This window comes from Lynx rufus, unplaced genomic scaffold (genome assembly GCF_022079265.1).
Source record: "Lynx rufus isolate CCGP_SWC_20201006 ecotype Redwood Valley unplaced genomic scaffold, mLynRuf1.p SCAF_65, whole genome shotgun sequence".
NCBI lineage: Eukaryota > Metazoa > Chordata > Mammalia > Carnivora > Felidae > Lynx > Lynx rufus.
In genome coordinates, this window is record NW_025814884.1 from 118,438 (window position 1) to 137,984 (window position 19,547).

Here is a 19,547-nt window from a genome sequence, read left to right on the forward strand (position 1 = left end):
TTGTGGACTGAGAAGACCTGGGGAGAGTCCTGCAGCTCACCGTTTTAATCTCTCCATTCTAGAATTGTGATAACCAAATGAGTTCATTGATGTATGTAGAAGTGTTTCTATTATAGTACAGTGCCTAGATTTTTCAGTTATCAATAGATATAATTCTTATAACTGACTATAGAAATGGTAGCAAAGTAGATATCTATGAAATATTCTCAGGAAAGAAGAATTTTAGGAAATTTAATCTGTCCGAGTATATGCAGAGCTAAGGATTTTACTGTGGGGTCGCTGTGTTCGATATCTACTGTAAACTCAATTTTTAAGTATAGTCAGATTTATTAATCTTTTATTGTAGGCCTTCTGGTTTGTTGTAAATCAGCGAAAGGCTTTTCCAATTCTGAGATTCTGAACACTTTTCTCACAAATTCTTTTTGACTTTCATGCCTTCATTATCTTCAGTTAAAGTTCTGAACTTTTGGGAACTTATGCTTGTCTAAAATTTGAGATTTGGAGCCAACTTTATTTTTTTTCCAGTTGGATATTCACTTTCTGTAACCTACCTTCCTTCCTTCCTTCCTTCCTTCCTTCTTTTCTTTGTCTTTCTTTCTTTCTTTCTTTCTTTCTTTTCATGTTTCTTTATTCATTAGAGAGAGAGAGAGAGAGAGAGAGAGAGAAAGAGAATGCAAGAAGGGGAGGGGCAGGGAGAGGGAGAGCGAGAATCCTGAGCAGGCTCCTGACTGTCAGCACAGAGCCTGATGCGAGGCTTGAACCCACAGAATGTGAGATCATTCCCTGAGCCAAAATCAAGAGTCAGACACTCAACCAACTGAACCACACTGGCACCCCCTGCAACCTTTTCATTGTTTAAACACAGATTATACTTTCATTTCAAAGAAAATCATGATACTGCCATTTTATTCAGTGCTATCTGAAAATGTGCTTGGTTTTACTTAGCTTTCTGATAATCATGAGAAAACACAAGAAAAACCACATGTTGCAGGACGAAATTGTCGTGCTGAGACTGGAAAGAGACACCATAAAAAATCAGAACTAGGCAGGGAGATAACACCTTTTGTGTCTTTAACTGAATTCAGTGAACAGGAATGTGTATGTGTTACAAAACGACGGTGAATTGATGTATGTGTTGATATTTCTCAAAGTACGTATGTGAGAGTTGTCTATTATTAACATAATTTAATAATAAGATGATTTAGAAAATCAGTAACAGAAATGTCTTATTAGGTAGTTGCGAGACAACTGCAACAAGAACTGGCGGATACTCTGAAGAAAAAGTCTATGTCAGAGGCTTCCCCAGAGGTTACGTCATATCTTCGTCTGGAAGATGAAACACGGGATCTCAAGAAGAAATTAGGTCAAATCAGAAGTCAGGTATGTAGCAAATGTAACCTGTCAACAGCTAACTTATAGCTGGTTAAATAATATAAAGTGTTTTAGGATACCAATTTCCATGGACCGCTTTCTTTGGTATTTTCATTATAATTAATTTATTATGATTTTAGTATCTTTACAATGCATTTATTTCGTAAACTTCTGCCTCTCCTTCTCCTATTTGTGTTATACATTGTTTTCTTATAATATTTACTCTTAGGAAAGTTGAGGCTTTTGTATCCTTCCTCACAGAAATTGAGAGACTTTTTTTGTTCTTTCTTTAATTTAAAATTTTTTTTACATTTTATTTATTTATTTTGAGAGAAAAAGAGTGAGAGAGAGTGTGTGCATGCGTGTTAACAGGGGAGGGGTAGAGAGAGGAGAGAGAGAGAATCCCAAGCAGGCTCCATGCTGTCAGTGTAGAGCCAGTGTGAGGCTCAGTCTCATGAACCATGAGATCATGACCTGAGCTGAAAGCAAGAATTGGACGCTTAACTGACGTAGCCACCCAGGTGCCCCAAGAGACTTTTGTCCCCTACTAAACAGTGTTTTTTAATGATATCTCTATTACCATGATGAGGCAAGCTGGGTCAAATCAGAAGATAATGTTTAATGGGATGTTTCAGATAATTGTCTTAGTTCTCATCTTCACTTTTGAGAAGAATGCATATTGATTTCAGGATGACTTGTACAGAAAGATCGCTTAACAAACCACTTGAATTTCGGCATTTCCTTCATTTTCTTTGCCTTTTAGACATATTGTCAAAGCACGGAAATATTCAGATCATGTATAGTATGGGCGCCCAAAAGCGAGAGTTAAGAACATTCTCTGTGTCCTGCCATTGGGTTTTTTTAAAGCTATTTTGAGGTACAAAACACATACCATAAAAGTCACCCATTTGCCACGCACAGTTCACTGTCTCTGTGTACACTCGTGCAACCATCACTGCCATCAAGTAGAATGTTTTCGTCACCCTGAAAGGAAACCCTTACCCGTTGCCCCCAGCCTCAGGCAACCACCAGTCTACTACTTGGTCTCTCAATGGAGTTGCCTCTTGTGAATATTTCATATAAGTGGAGTCACACAACGTGTGGTACTTTGGGACTAGCTACCTTTACTTAATGTTTTCTGGGTTCATCTGTGTTGGTTACAGCTTATATTAGTGCTTCATTTCTTTTTATTGTCAACAGTACTCCATTGTGGGTTAAGACCCTTGTTCATTCATCAGTTGATGGACCTTTGGGTTGTGTCCACTTCTTGCCTATTAATACTGCTGCTTATGAACATTTATGTAGTTCTTGTGTGGACACCCGTTTGTAATGTCTCTGCCATCAGATTTTATCCTCTGAGTTAATTGGGTTGATTTCACCATCTCTCAGCCGTTACGCATGCTGTCCTTACTGTCTTTTTAGTTTCTGTTCCTCTTGAGTAAACCTATGTTATTCAGACTTGGCTCACAGTCTCCTTTCCAATGAACTTTCTCTGACTGTTCTAACTCCCATTAGCTTTAACTCTCTTGACACTTGTCATCTAGCCTGTGCAGAACAATTCACTCCTTTGTTTGACATTGTTTTTATTTTTTTCATGACAGGTAATTTCGTCTTCCTAAGTATACATTTAAGGGATAGTAATCTTTGATATGTGTGGTACTTATCCTTGTATAAATTGAAAATACTTTAACTTAACAGTTTTTCTGATAAAATTAAGTACTTTATACCGTATCAATAAATTCTTCTTGGAAACATTGGTATAGCAAAGCTTTTATTCTAAATGTATGCTAAGAAATGAAATACTAAATTGAGGGGTGCCTGGCTGGGTCCAATCCGATCAGAGTCTGCCTTTGGCTCAGGTCATGATCTCCATGTTCTTGAGATGGAGCCCTGCATCGGGCTTTCTGCTGTCAGCAGAGCCTAATTGGATCTGTTGTGTCCCTCACGTTTTGCGCCACTCAGACTCGTGCTCTGTATCAAAAAATAAACGTTAAAAAAATGTGTGTATATCTCTATACACACACACACACACGCTTATATAAGTAAAACTATTAATGAAAGCACTTAATCAAATAGAGGAGAAATGTTCAATCAAATGTTTAGGTTTTTTTTCCCTCTCACTATGAAAAAGCATGCTAAATTTGTCTTTCTTTCTTACACAGCCAGAACTGTGATTTACAGATTTGTATTACTTTACCAAGGCAAATATCTGGGGACAGCTTTTCTGATATGCTTTTACCACAAACCCTTAATCTCTTCATCAGAGTACATGCTAAAGCAGCCTAACGTAAAGAGTATGGACATGAAATGATTGAGGAACTTTAGTTTCGCAAGACTCATTTATTTCCATGTCAGTGGCTTTCCCTTGCCTCTGATGGTCCTGTAAAGGATCTACTACTCAGTCAAGGAGGTGCTATTTGTACCGTAGTCTGTGAGCATTGTGCACTCAGTGGTATAGAGAGGAAGTAAGTTAAAAGGATTATAAGTGGAAAAAAGTACTGTAGGCTAGTGGCATTGGCAAAGTTTTTTGAAGTACTGAGGAAATATTCTGGGCCTCATGCTCCCCATATGCTACCACTTGCGGTGGAATGAAGAATAACTTCAGTATAATTTGTATGGGGGAAAACTTGTATTGGCAGGCCACCTGCCTAAACTATCACATTGCATTCGAACACAAACTACAGCAACAGTAATCATGCTACATGCAGACACTTAGAGCTATGTGCCACGTACCCTTCTAAGTTGTTCATCTATTATTTCCTAATGTAATCTTCCCAACATCCCAGTGGGGTAGATACTATTATCATTTATTTTGAGATCACTTTTTTAAAGTCCTTTATTTTGAGAGAGAGAGACAGAGAGACAGAGAGATTTTGGGGAAGGGCATGTAGGGAGAGAGAGAAAAAGGGAGAGAGAGAGAGAGAGGGAGAGAGAGAGAGAATCCCAAGCAGGCTCCTCACTGTCCATGCAGAGCTCGATGTGGGGCTCAATTACATGATCCTGTGATCATGTCCTGAGCTGAAATCAAGAGCCAGACACTGAACCGACTGAGCCACTCAGATGTCCCAGTAGGTGCTATTATTACCTTCATTTTACAGATGCAGAGATTGAGACATGGAAGTTTTAGGTAGTGTGCTCAAGGTCATACAGCTCATAATGAGCAGAACTGGGAAATCAGACCCAGGCATTCTGGCCCCTACTAGGATATTGCTTCTCAAATTCTTCCATGAAATATCTTGTCGCTGAAAACAGTGTGTTCAGTTTCATAATCACGAGAATAGGAACGTAATTCACCTATGTGAATATGTAAAATCATAGTTGATGTGGTGCTTGGAATATGAAAATAGAAATGTTTACCATAAGGTAAATTCCTATATATCCTCCATTTGACCAATAGATACATTTGTACATTTATGTGATCATATATAATTTAAAAACATTAACGATGTTATGTTTTTGTAGGAGAGTAAGGTTGGTAAACTATTCTGTAAGAGTATTGAAACATTTCATCTTTGTAGGCCATAGTCTCTGTTGTAGAAGCTGAACTCTTTTGTTATGATCTCAAAGTAGCCATCAATCAGCATGTAGAGGAGAGGGTGGCTGGCTCCAAAAATATTTTACAGCGGCGCTTGGGCGGGTGAGTTGGCTGAGGTCCTGACTCTTAATTTCCACTCAGGTCATGATCCCAAATCCCACATCATGAGACCGGTCATGAGACCGAGCCCCACATCAGGCTTCGCCCTGAGCTAGCAGTCTGCTTACAATTTTCTCTGTCTCTCCCTCTGTCTCTCTTCCCCACTTCTGCATGCTCTCTCTCTCTCTCTCTCTCTCTCCCTGTCTCTCTCAAGTCAAAAAAAATTTAGTTAAAGAAACAGATGATGGTTTTCTACTAGATTTTCAGTGGTTAAAGTAATTTTTTCTCTATTTTAGTTGCCAGAAGAACAGGAACGACATGGAGAGGCCACAAGATATGCTGAGGAGATGAAAGATCATGTGCAAAAGTATAATTTAAACCTCACAGAAAATAACTTGTTTATTTATAAAGCAGATAAACAGTGTAGTATGGGAAATGTATTAGTTATGCCAGTATATCATTGTTAAGCTGGATACAAATTCCAGCTTTGAGCTACTTTTAAATGCAGAATTGTGGCATATTATCTCTGAATTTTGCACCTTATCCACAAAACACGATGAGAAAAATGGCACAATTCCCAAATCTTCCTCTTGACAAAATTTTAAGGATTTCTGTAAAACCCTCATTTGTTCAGAAAGTATGTGATGTTGTTTTAAATTTATGGGTGAGAATAATTATCTTAAGATCTGCATTTTAGGCTACAGGTTAAAAATGCCACACAAGAAGCAACGATCAAACATCAAGCGGCCCAGATTCAAGATCCTGAGAATAACGTGATAAAGACAAGTTTGGTAAGTCGACCTCTTAATGTCTGTCCTACTGAAAAGGAATCCGTATTTCACTAGTACTAGTACATAAGAATGTTTTGGATCCCATGGAAAATCTCACTGCTGCAAAGGTTTGGTTGATATTGTTCCTACTTGCTACTAGTGATGTAATTCTTCTATATAGATGAAGTTGATTGAATTCATAAAGTAATGATGTTTATAGTGAGATTTTCATAAAAAAACGTGAGAATCTAAAAAAAGCAACATTTTATATATACCTCATTGAGCATTTTAGTCCACCTTTGGCTACTGTTAATAATGCTGTTGTGAATGTTGGCATACAGATGTGTGAGAGTCCCTGCTACTATTTTTCAGCGTGTTTCCAACATCCCCAATCTTTGAGTGATCATTTGATCTTGAATTCTGACATTCTCTTGTAATCTCATCCCTTCAGTGAGAGTTTGAGAACGGTTTATTTTAATGATGATTTGTTGTAATTTGTAATTACAAGTTTGCAATTTATTCTCTTCATTAACAATGACCAGCAGATCATTATGCAAACGTCCTTCTCAAAGGAATGGACTTTTCTCCTTGTTGGATTTTGTAATGGAAAAGAAATGCCAGTGAAAAAGGAGAACTGGTTTCTCTGTCAGAGACTTACCTAGTAACATAGTGCTCCTACCATTGAAAGTTCAGACTCATTTTTTTTTTTCCATTCACGTGAGTTAACCAGACTTTCGGAGATTTCACAATTCAATCTGAGAAAGGACTAATGTGCCATTCAGGATTCTCATTTATTCATATGTAGTGAAACCCCAACTGTTTTCCAAGCAGAACAGTGAATGTCATCCCACTCTCACCCTCCTTTGGAGGATGCTCATTGTAAATCCTAAGCTGGAGCAATGAGGTAGATACACTGACCAACTCGTTTCTGTCAGTCACAAAAGCTATATAATATACATGCAAGTTTCATTAGACAGCTATACCCGTCAGGGGAACTAGAATATTCTGTTGACTGGTCCTTTTTGTGGCTGAAGAGACATTGAAAATTACTTCCTTTTTTAGACGTCTTATTAATGAGTCACATAGTAACAGGGAACTTTTCATGCGAGTAACATGATACTCGGTTGATGATACTTCTATGAATGAGAGCGATAGGCATTGTCCTGCTGTGTCCTAAAGAAATCATTAAGGTCTCAAAAACTAAAATTTGCAAGGATATCCAAAACTGATGAAGCTTATTAAAGAATAACGAGGGATTTTGTGTAGATCCCTAGAGAATGGAATTAGGGTTATGGCATGAAATTATCTACCACTTTAAAGTGTTCCCTGTGAAACAAACACTTAGATAGCTTTCAGCCAACTCAGTCCATAGCTCTGACTTCTCTAGAAGACCCTTATCTCCTGAATCCCCAAACCAGGGGCTACCTGGGTGAAGATATTTGATGCACACAATTTTGAGGTGAAGAATCTGGATTGGGAAGAAGAGGTAGCTCTAGCCAACTTAACCTTCCTAACAATATAGTCAAGTATGGGTCTGAAAGGAACTTCAGAAGACTTCCGTAAATTGAAATCTCTATGGACTAAGAAATTACTCAAAAGGAAACAAAGGCAAACCAGTGATCATACAGCCCTTGTGATAAATGTCGTGTTATAAAGAAAAGCGAGAAAAAGTATGCTGGTCAGCATCCTAAGGGTAAGGGTGCTCCCTAAGACTCAATAAGAAAGACACACTCAAAGTAACACTGAAAAGAGTCCAAATAAAATGTACATGATTAGCTGTCTACAAAGGTACTCCATGTCAAGTAATGATTTTTGAGTGCGCGGTTGAGGATGTTGTCTATGAGCATCTAGATGGAAGAGCGAAAAGGACACATGGCCTAGGTAAAGGGGCCAAAGCTGGAAATGTGAAAATCGAGAATCTGGTTTTGAAGCCTGAAGAGCAATTCAAAACACAGATAGCAAGGGGCAAGGACTTAATGTCAGGGGTTGCCGTCCTTCAGAAATAAGGTGTGGTTAAAAGAGCAGAGGGAGGGCATGGTCATTTTTCTCAGCTGCTGCTGAAAAGTGAAGCAGGATAGAGACCTTAATGAAATTAAAAAAAAAAAAAAGAGGTTCTTGATGACCCTCAAAATGTCTTAGTGGAATGATAGGAGTGAAAGTTAGATTTTAGTGTATAAGAAGGAAATAAGTGAAGAAACCTTGAATCTGTGGATGAGACGATACATTAAAGAATGTTCGAGTCCACTGCAAGGGGAGAAGCAGCGTGATAGATGGACAAAGCGTCAAAAGTTAAGCAAATGGTTAATAGAAAAGGAGAAATTGAAATCTTTCTTCCTTATGCAGCCGGTGCTGTGATTTACAGATGTGTAGCACTTTACCAACGGCAAAGCTCTGGGGCCAGCTTTTCTGATATGTTGTTACCACAAAGCCTTAATCTCCTCATCAGAGTACCGGCTAAAGCAGCCTAATGTAAACAGTGTGGGCATGAAATGATTGAGGAAATTTGGTTTAGCAAGACTCCATTATTTCCATGTCAGTGGCTTTCCCATGCCTCTGATGGTCATGTAAAGCATCTATTACTCAATGGAAGAGGTGCTATTTGTACCGTAGTCCGTGAGTATTATCCACTGAGTAGTATAGACAGGGAGTTAGTTAAAACTATTATAAGTGGGGAAAAAAAAAGTACTGTTTGCTAGTGGCATTGGCGAAAGTTGTGTGAAGTACTGAGGAGAGATTCTGGGCCTCATGCTCCCCATTTGCTGCCACTTGCGGTGGTATGAAGAATGACTTCAGTATAATTTGTATAGGGGACCACTTGTATTGGCATGCCACCTGCCTTAACTATCTCATTGTATTGGAACGCAAAATACAGCAACAGTAATCATGCTAAATGCATACACTTAGAGCTGACTATGTGCCACGTACCCTTGTAAGTTGTTCACGTATTATTTCCTAATTTTATATTCCCAAGATCCCAGTGAGGTAGATCCTATTATTATTTATTTTTCAGATCACTGTTATAAGATTCTTTATTTTGAGAGAGAGAGAGACAGAGACAGAGAGAGAGACAGAGAGAGATTGTGGGAAGAGCAGGTAGGGAGAGAGAGAGAGAGAGAGGGAGAGAGAGAGAGAGAGAGAGAGAGAGAGAGAGAGAGAATGCCAAGCAGGCTCCTCACTATCCACGCAGAGCTCGATGTGGGGCTCAATCACGTGACCCTGAGATCATGTCCTGAGCAGAAATCAAGAGCCAGACGCTGACCCGACTGAGCCACTCAGGTACCCCAGTAGGTGCTGTTATGACTTTCATTTTACAGATTTAGAGACTGAGACACGGAAGTTTTAGGTACTGTGCTTAAGGTCATACAGCTCATAACCAGCAGAATTGGGAATTCAGACCCAGGCTTTCTGGCTCCTACTAGGATACTGCTTGTCAAACTCTTCCGTGAAATATCTCGTCACTGAAAACAGCATGTTCAGTTTCATAATCACGAGAACAGCAATGTCATTCACCTATGTGAATATTGAAAATCATAGTTGATATGGTGCTTGGAATATGAAAACAGAAATGTTTACCATAAGGTAATTCCCTATATTTCCTCCATTTGACCAGTAGACACATTTGTATTTTTATCTCATCATATATAATTTAAAACCATTAACAACGTTATGTTTTTGTAGGAGAGTAAGATTGGTAAACTATTCTGTACCAGTATTGAAATGTTTTCGGCTTTGTAGGCCATAGTCTCTGTTGTAGAAGCTGAACTCTTTTGTTATGACCTAAAAGTAGCCATCATTCAGCATGTAGAGGAGAGTGTGGCTGGGTCCAATAAGATTTTAGTTACAGGGGTGCTTAGGCGGCTTAGTTGGTTGAGCGTCCTGACTCTTAATTTCCACTCAGGTCATGATCCCAAACCCCACATCATGAGACCGGTCATGAGACCGAGCCCCACATCAGGCTTCACCCTGAGCTTGCAGCCTACTTACCTTTTTCTCTGTCTTTCCCTCTGACTCCCTTCCCACTTGTGTGAGCTCTCTCCCTCTCTGTCTCTCTTTCAAGTATAAAATAACAAAAAAAAAAAAAACATTTAGTTACAGAAACAGGTGATGGTGTTCAACTAGATTGACAGTATTTAAAAGTATTATTTTTTCTTTATTTTAGTTACAAGAAGCACAGGAACGACATGCAGAGGCCGTAAGATACGCTGAGAAGATTAAAGATCATATGCTAAAGTATAATTTAAACCTCACAGAAAATAACTTGTTTATTTATAAAGCAGATAAGGAGTGTACTATGAGAAATGTATTAGTTATGCGAGTATATCATTGTTAAGCTGGATACAAGTTCCAGCTTTGAGCTATTTTGAAATGCAAAATTTTGGCATTTTATCTCTCAATTTTGCACCATTACCACAAAACACAACGAGAAAATTGGCACAATTGCCAAATCATCCTCTTGATACAATTTTAAGAATTTCTGTAATACCCTCACTTGTTCAGAAATTATACGATACAGTTTTAAAATTATGTGTCAGAATAATTATCTTAAGATCTGCATTTTAGGCTAAAGGTTAAAAATGCCAGGCAAGAAGCAACCATCAAACATCAAGTGGCCCAAATTCAAGATCTTCAGAGCAACTTGCTAAAGGCAAGTTTGGTAAGTCGATCTCTTAATGATTGTCCTGAAAAGGAATCCTTATGTCACTAGTAGTAGTACATAAGAATGTTTTGGCTCATATGGAAAATTTCACCGATCAAAATATTTGGTTGATATTGTTTCTGCTTGCTACTAGTGATGTAATTCTTCTATATAGATGAAGTTGATTGAATTCATAAAGTAATGATGTTTGTAGTGAGATTTAAATAAAAATATTGTGAGAATCTAAGAAGAGCAACATTTTGTATATACCACAGTGAGCATTTGGTTTAGTCCTCCTTTTGGCTCTTGTATATAAAGGTGCTGTGAACATTGGCATACAGATGTGTGAGTCCCTGCTAATATTTTTCAGCGTGTTTCAAACGTCCTCAGTCTTTGAGTGATCATCTCATCTGGCATTCTGACTTTCTGCTGTAAACCCAACCCTTTAGTGAGAGTTTCAGAAAGAGTTCTTTTAATGATGATATGTTGTAATTTATAATTACAAATTTGCAACTTATTCTCTTCATCAACAATGACTAGCAGGTCATTATGCAAACGTCCTTTCCAAAGAATAGCCTTTTTTCTTTGTTGGATTTTGTAAAGGAAAAGAAATGCCAGTGAAAAGGGAGAAATGGCTGCTCTGTCAGGGCCTTACCTAGTAACATAGTGCTCCTACCATTGAAAGTTCAGAAACTCATTTTTTTTCCATTCACTTGAGTTAATCAGCCTTTCAGAGATTTCAGAATTCAATTTCAGAAAAGACTAATGTGCCATTCAAGATTCTAATTTATGTAGTGAAACCACAACTGTTTTCCAAGTGGAACAGTGAATGTCATCCCACTCTCACCCTCCTTTGTAGGATTCTCATTGTAAATCCTAAGTGGGAGCAATGAGGTAGATACACTGACCAACTCGTTTGTGTCAGTCACAAAAGCTATATAATATACATGCAAGTTTCATTAGGCAGCTATACCCGTCAGGGGAACTAGAACATTGTGTTGACTGGTCCTTTTTATGACTGAAGGGACATTGAAAACTACTTTCTTTTCTATACGTCTTATTAATGAGTCACATTGTAATAGGGAACTTTTCATGCGAGTAATATGACACTCTGTTGATCAGTCTTCTATGAATGAGAGTGCTAGGCATTGTCCTGCTACTGTGTCCTAAAGAAATCATTAAGGTCTCAAAAACTAAAATTTGCAAGGATATCCAAAACTGATGAAGCTTATTAAAGAATAACGAGGGATTTTGTGTAGATCCCTAGAGAATGGAATTAGGGTTATGGCATGAAGTTCTCCGCCATTTTAAGGTGTTCCCTGTGAAACAAACACTTAGATAGCTTTCAGCCAACTGAGTCCATAGCTCTGACTTCTCTAGAAGACCCTTATCTCCTGAATCCCCAAACCAGGGGCTACCTGGGTGAAGATATTTGATGCACACAATTTTGAGGTGAAGAATCTGGATTGGGAAGAAGAGGTAGCTCTAGCCAACTTAACCTTCCTAACAATATAGCCAAGTATGGGTCTGAAAGGAACTTCAGAAGACTTCCGTAAATTGAAATCTCTATGGACTAAGAAATTACTCAAAAGGAAACAAAGGCAAACCAGTGATCATACAGCCCTTGTGATAAATGTCGTGCTATAAAAAAAGCGAGACAAAGTGTGCTCGTCAGCATCCTAAGGGTAAAAGTGCCCCTTCAGACTCAATAAGAAAGCCACACTCTAACGCCGAAAAGAGCCCAAATAAAATGGACACGATTAGCTGTCTACAAAGGCACTCCATGTCAAGTAATGATTTTTGAGTGCGCGGTTGAGGAGGATGTCTATGAGCACCAGATGGAAGAGCGAAAAGGACACATGGCCTAGGTAAAGGGCCAAAGCTGGAAATGTGAATTTGAGAATCTGTTTTTGAAGCCTGAAGAGCAATTCAAAACACAGATAGCAAGGGGCAAGGACTTAATGTCAGGGGTTGCCGTCCTTCAGAAATAAGGTGGGGTTAGAAGTGCAGACGGAGGGTATGATCATTTTTCTCAGCTGCTGGTGAGAAGTGAAGCAGGATAAAGACTTTAATAATTTTTTTTAAAAAAAGGTCCTTTATGACCCTCAAATTTTCTTAGTGGAAGTTAGATTTTAGTGTAAAAGAAGGAATAAGTGAAGAAACCTTGAATCTGTGGATGAGATGATTCATTAAAGAATGTTCGAGTCCACTGCAAGGGGAGAAGCAGTGTTATAGATGGAGAATGTTTCAAACTTAAGCAAATGGTTAATAGAAAAGGAGAAATTGAAATCTTTCTTCCTTATGCAGCCGGTGCTGTGATTTACAGATGTGTAGCACTTTACCAACTGCAAAGCTCTGGGGCCAGCTTTTCTGATATGCTGTTACCACAAAGCCTTAATCTCTTCACCAGAGTACCTGCTAAAGCAGCCTAACGTAAACAGTACGGGCATGAAATGATTGAGGAAATTTGGTTTAGCAAGACTCCATTATTTCCATATCAGTGGCTTTCCCTTGCCTCTGATGGTCATGTAAAGCATCTACTACTCAGTCTAGGCGGTGCTATTTGTACTTTACTCTGTGAGCATTGTCCACTGAGGGTATAGAGAGGATGTTAGTTGAAAGTATTATAAGAGGGAAAAAAAGTACTGTTTGCTAGTGGCATTGGTGAAAGTTGTGTGAAGTACTGAGGAGAGATTCTGGGCCTCATCCTCCCATTTGCTGCCACTTGTGGTGATATGAAGAATAACTTCAGTATAGTTTGCATACGGGGCTACTTGTATTGGCATGCCACCTGCCTAAACTATCTCATTGTATTGGAACACAAAATACAGCAACAGTAATCATGCTAAATGCATACACTTAGAGCTGACTATGTGCCACGTACCCTTGTAAGTTGTTCATGTATTATTTCCTAAATTTATATTACCAAGATCCCACTTAGGTAGATACTATTATTATTTATTTTGAGATCATTTTTTTAAGGTTCCTTATTTTGAGAGAGAGAGAGAGAGTGAGAGAGAGACAGATTGTGGGGAAGGGAAGGTAGGGAGAGTGAGAAAGAGGGAGAGAGAGAGAGAGAGAGAGAGAGAGAGACAGACAGAATTCCAAGCAGGCTCCTTGCTGTCCACGTAGAGCCCTATGTGGGGCTTAATCACGTGATGCTGAGATCATATCCTGAGCAGAAATCAAAAGCAACACACTGAACCGACTGAGCCACTCAGGTGCCCCAGTAGGTGCTGTCATTACCTTCATTTTACAGATGCAAAGACTGAGACATGGAAGTATTAGGGAGTGTGCTCAAGGTCATAGAGCTCATAACGAGCAGAATTGGGAATTCAGACCCAGGCTTTCTGGCTCCTACTAGGATACTGCTTGTCAAACTCTTCCATGAAATATCTCGTTGTCACTGAAAATAGCATGTTCAGTTTCATAATCACAAGAATAGCAATGTCATTCACCTATGTGAATATTTAAAATCATAGTTGATGTAGTGCTTGTAATGTGAGAACAGAAATGTTTACCATAAGGTAATTTCCTATATTTCCCCCATTTGACCAGTAGATACATTTGTATGTTTATCTGATCATATATAATTTATAAACATTAACAACGTTATGTTTTTGTAAGAGAGTAAGTTTGGTAAACTATTCTGGAAGAGTATTGAAACATTTTCGGCTTTGTAGGCCACAGTCTCTGTTGTAGCAGCTCCACTCTGCTGTTATGACCGAAAAGTGGCCATCAATCAGCATGTAGGGGAGAGTGTGGCTGGGTCCAATAAGATTTCAGTTACAGGGGCACTTGGGTGGCTTTGTTGGTTGAGCATCCTGACTCTTAATTTTCACTCAGGTCATGATCCCAAACTCCACATCATGAGACCGGTCATGAGACCGAGACCCACATCAGGCTTCACCCTGAGCTTGGAGCCTGCTTACAAGTTTCTCTGTCTCTCCCTATGACTCCCTTCCCCATTCGGGAGTTCTCTCTCTCTCTCTCTCTCTCTCTCTCTCTGTGCCCCACTAAGTAAAAAAAAAATAATAATAATATTTGGTTACAAAAACAGGTGATGGTGTTTTACTAGATTGTCAGTAGTTAAAATTTTTTTTCTTTATTCTAGTTGCAAGAAGCAAAGGATCGAGAGGCAAAGGACATAAGATATGCAGAGAAGACGTAAGATCATATGCAAAAGTATAATTTAAACCTCACAGAAAATACCTTATTTATACAGCAGATAAGCAGTGTAGTACGAGAAATATACTTGTTATGCCAGTATATTATTGTTAAGCTGGATACAAATTCCAGCTTTGAGCTATTTTGAAATGCAAAATTGGGATATTATATCTCTATTTTGCACCTTATCCACAAAACACGAGAAAAATGGCACAATTCCCAAATCTTCCTCTTGATACAATGTAAAGAATTTCTGTAAGACCCTCATTTGTTCAGATATTATATGGTATTGTTTTACGCTTATGTGTGAGAATAATTATCTTAAGATCTGCATTTTAGGCTAGAAGTGCAAAATGCCAGACAGGAAGAAACCATCAAACAACAAGCGGCCCAAATTCACAATCTTCCGAGCAACTTGTTAAAGACAAGTTTGGTAAGTCGGTCTCTTAATGTCTGTCCTACTGAAAAGGAATCCGTATTTCACTAGGATGGTACATAAGAATGTTTTGGATCACATGGAAAGCTCACTTATCCAAATATTTGGTTGATATCGTTGCTATTTGCTACTAGCGATGGAATTTTTCTATAGAGATGAAATTGATTGAACTCCTAATGATGTTTATAGTGAGATTTTCATAAAAACATTGTGAGAGTCTAAAAAAGCAACATTTTATATATACCACAGTGAGCGTTTGGTTTAGTCCACCTTTTGGCTACTGTTAATAATGCTGCTGTGAACGTTGGCATACGGATGTGTGAGAGTCCCTGCTAATATTTTTCAGCGTGTTTCAAACTTCCGCACGCTTTGAGTGATCATGTCATCTTGAAATCTGACTTTCTCTTGTAGTCTTAACCCTTCAGTGAGAGTTTGAGAACGGGTTATTTTAACGATGATTTGTTGTAATTTGTAATTACAAGTGTGCAATTTATTCTCTTCATCAAGAATGACTAGCAGGTCGTTATGCAAACGTCCTTCTCAAGGGAATGGACTTTTCTCTTTGTTGGATTTTGTAAAGGAAAAGAAACGCCAGTGAAAAAGGAGAAATGGCTGCTCTGTCAGGGTCTTACCTAGTAACATAGTGCTCCTACCATTGCCAGGTCAGAAACCCATTTTCTTTTTCCACTCACTTGAGTTAATCAGCCTTTCAGAGATTTCACAATTCAATCTCAGAAAAGACTAATGTGCCATTCAGGATTCTCATTTATTGATGTGTAGTGAAACCCCAACTGTTTTCCAAGCAGAACCCTTAATGTCCTCGCACTCTCACCCTCCTTTGTAGGATTCTCAGTGTAAATCCTAAGTGGGAGCAATGAGGTAGATACACTGACCAACTCGTTTCTATCAGTCACAAAACTATATAATATACATGCAAGTTTCATTAGGCAGCTATACCCGTCAGGGGAATTAGAACATTCTGTTGACTGGTCCTTTTTGTGGCTGAAGAGACATTGAAAATTATTTTCTTTTCTAGATGTCTTATAAATGAGTCAAATAGTAACAGGGAACTTTTCATGTGAGTAACATGACTCTCTGTTGTTCAGTCTTCTATGAATGCGAGTCCTAGGCATTGTCCTGCTACTGTGTCCTGAAGAAATCATTAGGGTCTCAAAAACTAAAATTTGTAAGGATATCCGAAACTGATGAAGCTTATTAAAGAATAAGGAGGGATTTTCTGTAGATCCCCATAGAAAGGAATTAAGGTTATGGCATGAAATTATCTGCCACTTTAAGGTGTTCCCTGTGAAACAAACACTTAGATAGCTTTCAGCCAACTCAGTCCATAGCTCTGACTTCTCTAGAAGACCCTTATCATCTCCTGAATCCCCAAACCATTGGCTACCTGGGTGAAGACATTTGATGCACACAATTTTGAGGTGAAGAATCTGGATTGGGAAGAAGAGGTAGCTCTAGCCAACTTAACCTTCCTAACAATAAAGTCAAGTATGCATCTGAAAGGAACTTCAGAAGACTTCTATATGTTGAAATCTCTATGGACGAAGAAATTACTCAAAAGGAAACAAAGGCAAACCAGTGATCATCCAGCCCTTGTGATAAATGTCGTGTTATAAAGAAAAGCGAGACAAAGTATGCTGGTCAGCATCCTAAGGGTAAGGGTGCCCCCTAAGACTAAAAAAGAAAGACACACTCAAAGTAACACCGAAAAGAGTCCAAATAAAATGTACACGATTAGCTGTTTACAAAGGTACTCCATGTCAAGTAATGATTTTTGAGTGTGCGGTTGAGGTGTTGTCTATGAGCACCTAGATGGAAGAGCAAAAAGTACACATGGCCTAGGTAAAGGGGCCAACGCTAGAAATGTGAATTAGAGAATCTGGTTTTGAAGCCTTAAGAGCAATTCAAAACACAGATAGCAAGGGGCAAGGACTTAATGTCAGGGGTTGCCGTCCTTTAGAATTACGGTGACCACTCAGGTCATGATCCTAAACCCCACATCATGAGAGCAGTCATGAGACCGAGCCCCACATCAGGCTTCACCCTGAGCTTGGAGCCTGCCTACGATTTTCTCTGTCTCTACCTCTGCCTCTATTCCCCACTTGTGTGTGTTTTCTCTCTCTCTCTCTCTCTCTCTCTCTCTCTCTCTGTCTCTCTTTCTCTCTCTCAAGTAAAAAAAAAAAACATTTAGTTACAGAAACAGGTGATGGTGTTCTACTAGATTGTCAGTAGTTAAAATTATATTTTTTTCTTTATTTTAGTTGCAAGAAGCAAAGGATCAACATGCAGAGGCCATAAGATATGCCGAGAAGACGTAAGATCATATGGAAAAGTATAATTTAATCCTCAAAGAAAATAGATTGCTTTTTATTAAGCAGATATGCAATGTAGTATGAGAAATGTATTAGTTATGCCAGTATATCCTTGTTAAACTGGATACAAATTCCAGCTTTGAGTTATTTGGAAATGCAGAATTGTGGCACATTATATCTCAATTTTGCACCTTATCCACAAAAGACAACGAGAAAAAATGGCTCAGTTGCCAAATCTTCCTCTTGATACAATGTAAAGAATTTCTGTAAGACCCTCATTTGTTCAGAAATTATATGGTATTTTTGGAAACTTATGTGTGATAATAATTACCTTAAGATCTGCGTTTTAGGCTAGAAGTGCAAAATGCCAGCCCAGAAGAAACCATCAAACAGCAAGCGGCCCAAATTCACAATCTTCCGAGCAACTTGTTAAGGACAAGTAGAGTAAGTCAGTCTCTTGATGTCTGTCCTACTGAAAAGGAATCCTTATTTCACTAGGAGTAGTACATAAGAATGTTTTGGATCACATGGAAAGGCTCACTTATCCAAATATTTGGTTGATATTGTTGCTATCTGGTACTAGCGATGGAATTTTTCTATAGAGATGAAATTGATTGAACTCATAATGATGTTTATAGTGAGATTTTCATAAAAACATTGTGAGAGTCTAAAAAAGCAACATTTTATATATACTACAGTGATCGTTTGGTTTAGTCCACCTTTTGGCTACTGTTAATAATGCTGCTGTGAACGTTGGCATACGGATGTGTGAGAGTCCCTGCTAATATTTTTCAGCGTGTTTCAAACTTCTGCACGCTTTGAGTGATCATGTCATCTTGAAATCTGACTTTCTCTTGTAGTCTCAACCCTTCAGTGAGAGTTTGAGAAGGTCCTTATCTCCTAAATCCCCAACCAGAGGCTTCCTGGGTTGAGAAATTTTTTGGTAGGGCGGGGGGTGTTACTCTTTTTGTTGTATCTTTAGTTTTATTTTTGTTTAATTTGCATCCCAATTAGTTAGCATTTAGTGAAGCAATGATTTCAGGAGTAGATTCATTAATGCCCCTTGCCCATTTAGCACATCCCCCCTCCCACAACCCCTCCAGAAACCCTCAGTTTTTTCTCCATATTTATGAGTCTCCTGTGTTTGTCCTCCTCCCTGTTTTTATATTATTTTTGTTTCCCTTTCCTTTTGTTCATCTGTTTTGTCTCTTAAAGTCCTCATACGCGAGCAGTCATATGATTTTTGTCTTTCTCCTACTAATTTCACTTAGCATAATACGCACCATTTCCATCCACGTAGTTGCAAATGGCAAGATTCCTTTTTTTTTGATTGCTGAGTAATACTCCATGGGAAAAAAATATATATATATATATAACATCTTCTTTTTTTATTTTTTTAACGTTTTACTCATTTTTGAGACAGGGGAGACAGAGCGTGAACAGGGGAGGGTCAGAGAGAGGGAGACACAGAATCTGAAACAGGCTCAAGGCTCCCAGCTGTCAGCACAGAGCCCAATGCGGGGCTCGAACCCACGAACCGTGAGATCATGACCTGAGACCAAGTCAGAAGCTTAACTGACTGAGCCACCCAGGCACCCCGAACACCTCCCTTTTAACGTGATTATTATCCATTTCTGTATCGTCTTTAAAGAACTAATCCATTCTTTTGCGCGTTTTTATATTGGATTGTCTTTTCATTATTGGAAGAGTTATTTAAATGTCCTACATGCAAATCCCTGAGCAGATATGGGATTTTCAGGTATTTTCTCCTAGTTAGTCACTTGCCTTTTCACTTTCTTGATGGTGATATTTGAAGCATAGTAGTTTTTAATTTTGATGAAGTATACTTAATCTGCTTTTGTCTTTTGGTGTCATGTCTAAGAATCCATTGTCAAATCCAGTCACAAACATATACACATAAGCTTTTTTCTAAGAGTTTTATCATTTTAGCTCTTAGATTTTAAGTTAATTTTGTATATATGCTATGGGGTAGAGGTCTGATTTTATTGCTTTGCATGTGGATATCCATTTGTCCCAGTACCGTTTGTTACAAAGACTAGTCTTATTCCATTTAATTGCCTGTCACCCTTGTGGAAAATCAGTTCACTATAATGTGAGAATTTATGTTTAGATTCTCAATGTTAATACATTGATCTATATGTCTGTCCTTATGCCAGTACCATATCAAATTTTATGAAAACTT

General features: G+C 38.5%; 1 protein-coding gene and 1 long non-coding RNA gene across 5 annotated transcripts in view; one reads left to right on the forward strand and one right to left on the reverse strand.

Moving 5' to 3' along the window:
* Positions 1-19,547, forward strand: part of LOC124500937 (ankyrin repeat domain-containing protein 26-like) — a 149,707-nt gene that overhangs the window by 109,132 nt on the left and 21,028 nt on the right. The window contains 5 exon segments of the mRNA XM_047064798.1: positions 1,234-1,380; positions 9,935-10,005; positions 14,918-15,011; positions 17,294-17,346; positions 17,695-17,788. Coding sequence (XP_046920754.1) covers positions 1,234-1,380; positions 9,935-10,005; positions 14,918-15,011; positions 17,294-17,346; positions 17,695-17,788 — 459 coding nt within the window.
* LOC124500940 (uncharacterized) overlaps positions 3,220-19,547 on the reverse strand; it is a 37,109-nt gene continuing 20,781 nt past the window's right edge. For 3 of the 4 annotated variants that reach the window (XR_006959666.1, XR_006959663.1, XR_006959664.1), the window contains exon 4: positions 3,220-3,342. This is a non-coding gene — a long non-coding RNA (uncharacterized LOC124500940). Of the gene's footprint in view, positions 3,343-18,672; positions 18,688-19,547 lie in introns of those variants that run through there. The other variant, XR_006959665.1, reaches the window with a different exon arrangement.